Raw genomic sequence first — 6,632 nt, 5'->3', positions numbered from 1 at the left:
AATAGGGATATGTTCGAAAATGAAATCAAGTATCACCAAAAACTAATTCTCACCCTTTATTATTGGTGTAAAGTTGACGTTACTTTTATCGATATACAGTTTTACTCATTTTCAATAAATGTATGGTATAGTTTTGTTCAACTCGGCTTGAATTTTAAGATATATACGCTTGAAAAAGATAACTTTGCAGATTTGGTCCATTTCTAACACTCAGTTAGATTTGAAACTAATTTCCCCTGAAATTATCTAAAGACTTTTTACAAATTTTACTTTATCCTGTAGAAAAGTAAAGTTAAGACTTTAGAATGGTTTTCTAGGGTTTTTAGCTGATTTTCCCTCAAAGGAACTGAGTTTTTGTCACAAACTCTGATTTTCTTATTCCTTAGCTTTGAAATCCAATGTCGTAGACCTTAGATATTTCAAGCCATGAATTGTGTTATATCAATTAATCTAAGTTTAAAATATCAAAGTTTTACACTATCAGGTTGCAAAGAAATAGGGCTTAAAAAATTGTGACAAAAACTTAATTCCTTTCTAAACATGAGTTTTCAAAACTGTATCCTTCAATGTTATGATTGTAAAGCTGATTTTCAAATCTTTGTATTTTTGCAACCCTAACAGTGTAAACCTTTGATATTTCAAACTTTGACTATTTGAGCAGAGTTCATAGTTTGAAATATCAGAGGGTTACAATATCATGATAGGAAATATATAAGGATTAGAGAGGAATTAAGTAATTGCAACAAACTCCGATTTTTTATTCCTATATCTTTGCAACTTGATGTCGTAGACCTTAGATATTTCAAACTATGAATTCAAATAAATCAAGTTTGAAATATTTAAAGGTTTACAACATCAGGTTGCCATGAAGAGAAAGTAATCAGTACGTTTATTATGAGTATTTATAAATCTATATATAGAGATATTTATTATAATATATTGTTGTATGGATAATAAGAAAAGTATGACAAAATTATGCACAGAATGAGCTGTTTACGAATACAATTGGTAAGATAAAGTTTAGGCCGCTGATTCAACCGGAACTGCTTCTGCAGGGGCAGCTTCTTCTGAAGCTGCGGGGACTTCAGCTGCTAACTCAGCAGCTGGAGCCTCTACTGGAGCAACTGCTACCGGAGCTGGGACGACTGCTCCGGCAGGTCCATAAGCATCCAGGTCGGATACCAGTTTTTGCTTCTCAGCAAACATGGTTTTAAGTGTGTTGAGTTGGGTTTCAAGTTGTTCAATTGATATCTCGGAGGAACCTTCGGGAGCAGAGGAATCCTTTGTAGCGACCCAGGAGCTTAGTTCTCCAACATTTCCATCCAGCTTGTTCCAGCACTCAACCAGAGTTGTCATTCTTGCAACCCACTCCTGGAAACATTCATGCACAACCGTCCACCTCTTTTTAAACCCTTCAACCTTAATATCGGCCTCATGATGTGAGGTCATCTTCTGGGCTGCAGAAGCAGCCTCTTCCAGCACACGGAGCTTAGCCTCGGCCTCGTCCTGGAGGTTCTTACTGTCTCCGAGGATTTCACAAGCTTCAACAAGGCTGCTAGGTTTCTTGAGTCCACTGATCTTCCTGAGCTCAGCATTCTTCATCCAAGGTTCGAATACCTTGAGTCCGGTTTGGAACTCAGCCCAGAACTTGACATCTTCAGAGAACTTGGCGCACTCAGCACTCACTTCATCATCAAGAGCATTCAGGGTGGTTCGGACCTTCTTCAGACGCTCAATAAACTTCTTAGCATCGGAGGAAACCTTTTCTCCAGATTTAGGGAAAATGTCGTCTTTCTCAACCTCAAGCTTTTTAGTGAACTCAGATTTTTTATTAAGATCCTCCTGGAGCTCCATGGACTTTGTAACTCTATCTTCTGGAGACATTTCCTCTGGTGGAGTCTTGATCAAATCCAACCTTTTACGTCCTTCTCCCAACCAGTTCTCCATCTCCTTAACTCCAACATCGAAGATATTCAGCCTTTTGTTGAAGTCATCAATGAAGGCAAGTCGTTCGTCAATCTTTGCAAGGATGTCCATTCGAGTCTTGAGTTCTGAGGTTTGATCGTTCATTTCCGGTTTCTTCTCATCCGGTAGCATAACCTGGAGAATATCATTCGCACCGGAGCAAGTGTTGAAAATATCCTCAATGTTAGTTCTGAACATAGAAGCTGTTTTCATTCTCATGTTATAATCCTGGGGTCCTGCTCTAAGATCAAAGATCTTCTTGATGGCTTCAAATTCAGCATCAGCTGCGTCCAGCTGTTTGTGGCATTCGATCTTCTTCTCCTCAAAGGTCTCCCAGGAGTTAAGATTATCAACCAGAGCTTTCTTTCGAGACTGAGCTTTCTCATTAGTATCCTCCCAGGCTTCCTTCAGCTTCTTGACGTGCCCCTCCAGGAACTTCGGGCAGTTGGGATCCTCCATTAACTTCTCTCCCTTGGAGATGAAGTCCATGACCATCTTCCTTTTGTTCTCCAGCTGGTTGAGTACCTTGTCCTGCTTTTCAATGTGCTCCTCGGTATGTTCGTTGTTAGCACTGAACACCTCCTTCACCGATCTGTTCCTCAGGTCATCGATGAACTCAAAGATGGGAATAAGATCATCTCCGTAGCTGTAGCACTTCCAGTAGCATTCAGTCTTGACCAGGGTCTCCTGGATCTTAGGGATCAGGGCCTTGTGTCTCTCCATCACAGATTTAAGCTTCGTGGATTCAGCTTTCTGCTCGTCAGCAGCTCTCTCCTTCATCAAGGTTTCAAGTGTCTCCGTCAACCATCTAAATATTATCATTAGTTTTGGGAAGAAATTATTCACTTATTTGAAAATGCACATTTATCTGATGAAAAATTAAGAAACGCAAGTTTTCTGGAGTTATATGAATGCGTCACAGACATAAAATATTTTCTTTGTTTATACTTCGTGACAGACTTAAATTCATTTCTTAATGCAAAAATTTTGGATTTTTTAGTTAATTAATCAGTCCCTTTATGAACATGATAAAATCTAGTTTTAAACGGGAAATGACGCAGATTAAATAATTTTCTTATCCAGCGAACCCTTGAAAACATCTGACATTTTATCAATTTATTTTTTTTGATTAATTTTGAAGATTTGAAGAAATTAATGCTTTCAAGCTGAAAATCAATCATTGAAGTGTGACCGATATCTACAAGATACAATTGATCTTCAAGTTTAAAGATTATAAAGTGTTTTTTTTTAATTACCTTTTAGTTTCTGCTCTCTCTAGGTTCTTGCAAAGAGATTGGAAATTATCCTTCTCCCGCTTAAACTCTGCAGAGGTGTAGACCTTGCTGGCGCAAACCTTCTGGATCGCCATCTCCACGTTATCCATCCATTCAACCATCTTCGTGTACCTGGACATTATCAGACTCATAATTTTTATTATTAACAGTAGCCTCCGTATTTCTGTTTTGAAAAGTGAACATTTTCTAGGATAAACTTGTCGAAATAAAGCCTGTGAGGTATAAACACATCGTTTATTATTTTGCCATCAAATTAAGCTTTTTATGAACTTTTTATGACATATATGAAATAGCCAAATAATAATATGATAAAACCAAGCGCAAAAAATAAACATCTTATTATTATCATTATTATAATCTTATTGGTCATATTTGTTTTTAATGTTTTGATTAACATATGATACGTAATATTACATGTTTAAAACGAAACCGAAAGACAATTAAAAAGTAGGACTTTTTAAAATATTAAACTTTAATTCTGAATTCTGAATCAATATAATTCTGAATTCTGAATCAAGATAATTCTGAAATGGCTTTTACAACATTGTCATTATCTTCATCTTCATCTTTATTATCGTTATGTCTTCGTGATAATCATCATATTCATGATCATTATCATATTAATGATCATCATCATATTCATGATCATCTCATATTCATGATTATCATAATCACCATCATCATCATCATCATCATCACCATCATAATCATAGTCATAATCATCATCATCATAATTTACATTTTAAAGGGACAGTAAAGGAAAAATGAAAGGGGGTATAGGCTGAAAGCTAATCACTTTAGCTCTTGATCGAGACCCATGAAAGTTAAATCTGATGTTCCTGTCTCGAGAAACTGATATAAAACTGTGTTAAAATTATACGAAAATTCATATATGTAAAATTTTGAAAATCTGAAACTTAAATCACGTGACCAGAACTATCACCAATGGCAGAGCAGTATACTGGTCACGTGTCTCCGCCTGTATCATTTGACCACTTTACTGCACTGCCATTGGTGGAATTTCTGGTCAAGTAATACGGACGTAAAAATAATATTATGAATGAAATCAATTGAAAATAGAAATAACAAATATAAAAGTAAACCTAGTTTGCAATTAGCTTTCTCTGGGATATCATCGTTTTCAGATTGGTTGCTTATTTGCTGAATATGATCTGTTTAAACCTACTACTTTTATACAAAATTGTATATATATTAATTTTCGTATATATTTGATACAATTTTATATCAATTTCTCGAGACAGGAACATCAGATATGACTTTCATGGGTCGCGATCAAGAGCTAAAGTGATTAGCTTTCAGCCTATACCCCCTTTCATTTTTCCTTTACTGTCCCTTTAAGCTTTAAAAAAGAAGGAATCTATTTCATGAATCCACCCGCTTCATTAATTTAAAATAAAACCTTGCTTTTAAGTTTTTATTTATTTTATTTCTTTATTATTTATTATTTAGTGTTCCGCTAATTTTCATTTATTACAATTTTTAGTTTCTTGAACCGTTTATTACAAATGAAGCGTAACAAGTAGCCTAATTGGTCCAAAAGGATGTAATGCAGGGGGCAATGACTAACCGACCCCCTAATGCCCCCAATTAAAAAAAAAATTTCAAATTCCACTAACACATTTGCCCCCAATTTAAAAAAAATGTCCCCAATTAAATAAAAATGCCCCCAATTTTTTTTAAATTATCATTTAAAAAAAATTTGCCCCCTTTTAAAAAATTTGCCCCCAATTCTTTGAAATTTGTCAATCCCAAATGGGATTGAAAAAGGAATTATATGAACCCCTGTAAAAATGTAGTTTGTTGAACCAGATAGAGCTAGCTGGACTAATTTTCTGGTGCATTCTTGGCTACACTATATCAATGGTTCAACTATCCCTGACTAGTTTTACTACTTCTCGTTATTAATTAATTCCGACCTTAGAAGAATTTAAAAGGAATCATAATCAAATATTTTTGAGTTTTTGTGGTTAAATAAAGGTTTTTAAATATATACGAGTGAACCCTACTCCTGGTACCTTGTATCATACACCTCCTTGATAAAGGAGTAGTTCTCCTGCCAGAACGTCATGTTTGAGCTCTAGACTGATCGGCAGCTGGTGAAACCTGACTGCTCTGATCGGCAGCTACTGGAGTAATGTTCCAGGATAGATTTCCCCCAGGATCCATCCTAGATCTGCAAACTCAGCACAGATACGCAATGCGCAGATCTATTCGGATGATTATAGAATTATATTCCCCAAACNCTACACCCCCCACCCCCCAACTCCGATCCACAGCTTAAATTCTTATTTTTATGATTTGAAAATTAAGAATTTAGATGTTCGTTGCATCTGAGCTGATCAAACCCAGTGAAGCCTGCAGGATGAGATCAAAGTTATCAAGACTGAACATGAAAACATATCTCTCACATATTGACCAGATACCGTCATAACTTGACATTAAGTAATCAAGATTAAATCGAGAAACTCCGATCCGACCTAGAGAAAACGGACCTAACAGCAATTAAACGCTATAGATTCCGCGGCAAGTAAAAACTAGTAGTTTTTTATGAAAGCTACTCAATAACTAGTTAGGATATTCTAAGGTCGGTTTCACCCCGGATTAACCAGAGTGAGCAGCATTCGGTTTCTTCTATTTGAAATCAAACGTCTTTAATTCAACAATCTTTTACCTTACAGATTTGTTTATTTTATACTTTTTCCTTCAAAATGCATATGCCGACAAAAAAGTATTTCAGAAAAAAGACTAAAAAATGTGTTTAAATTGTGATCGAAAGTCACAGCGTTCTGGAATATTGACAGAACCGTTAAATCCACGTGGTTTCCATTGTATCCTAAAATCTGATCTACGTATCTATGTTTAGTGTAGATATCACATTGATAAAAGTAGATATTTTACGGCTATATCAGAAATAAGTATTTTACGCGACTGAATGACTTTTCCCGATAAAAAACTTAATTTCTTATAAAATTTGAAGTCGAGATTCTTTTTGTCTAATGAAGCTTGAAAATAATACGGAAGCGCTGAAGCCTAATTTATAACATTAATTTTATAATCTAGTGCACGCCTGTAGACTGCAGAGGGATGCTTCCAGACCCTGGTTGAGTAAACTCTAAACCGGGATCCGTTCATCTTTCAAACCCGGAGACAAGCTGTACATGATTAGTCCAGTATCATAGTTGTATCAGGGTGTATCTATAGTTCTATGAGATACATGATTAGTCCAGTATCATAGTTGTATCAAGGTGTATCTATAGTTCTATACAGAGATACATGATTAGTCCAGTATCATAGTTGTATCAGGGTGTATCTATAGTTCTATACAGAGATATATGATTAGTCCAGTATCAT

The 6,632-nt window shown here is 35.6% G+C and overlaps 1 protein-coding gene across 1 annotated transcript; it reads right to left on the bottom strand.

Moving 5' to 3' along the window:
- Positions 1 to 909: 909 nt before the first annotated feature.
- Positions 910 to 5,422, bottom strand: LOC111698989 (nesprin-1). Its single transcript, XM_023469498.1, has 3 exons — positions 5,297 to 5,422; positions 3,222 to 3,371; positions 910 to 2,773 (listed from the first exon to the last, which is right to left on the bottom strand). Exons 1-3 carry the CDS (start codon positions 5,347 to 5,349, stop codon positions 1,021 to 1,023), a joined length of 1,956 nt encoding a protein of 651 aa, XP_023325266.1. The 5' UTR covers positions 5,350 to 5,422; the 3' UTR covers positions 910 to 1,020.
- Positions 5,423 to 6,632: the final 1,210 nt, after the last annotated feature.

The sequence above is a fragment of the Eurytemora carolleeae genome, unplaced genomic scaffold, assembly GCF_000591075.1.
Source record: "Eurytemora carolleeae unplaced genomic scaffold, Eaff_2.0 scaffold129, whole genome shotgun sequence".
In the NCBI taxonomy this organism is placed as follows: Eukaryota; Metazoa; Arthropoda; class Copepoda; order Calanoida; family Temoridae; genus Eurytemora; species Eurytemora carolleeae.
This window is presented reverse-complemented; position numbering and strand designations above follow the sequence as displayed.

What these genes read in the sequence shown, in the direction of transcription:
- LOC111698989 (XM_023469498.1), bottom strand. Translation starts at nt 5,349, where the DNA reads ATGACGTTCTGGCAGGAGAACTACTCCTTTATCAAGGAGGTGTATGAT. An exon ending in AAGGAGGTGTATGATACAAG is followed by an intron (nt 3,372 to 5,296) that starts GTACCAGGAGTA and finishes GATAATGTCCAG; the next exon opens with GTACACGAAGATGGTTGAAT. An exon ending in GAGAGAGCAGAAACTAAAAG is followed by an intron (nt 2,774 to 3,221) that starts GTAATTAAAAAA and finishes GATAATATTTAG; the next exon opens with ATGGTTGACGGAGACACTTG.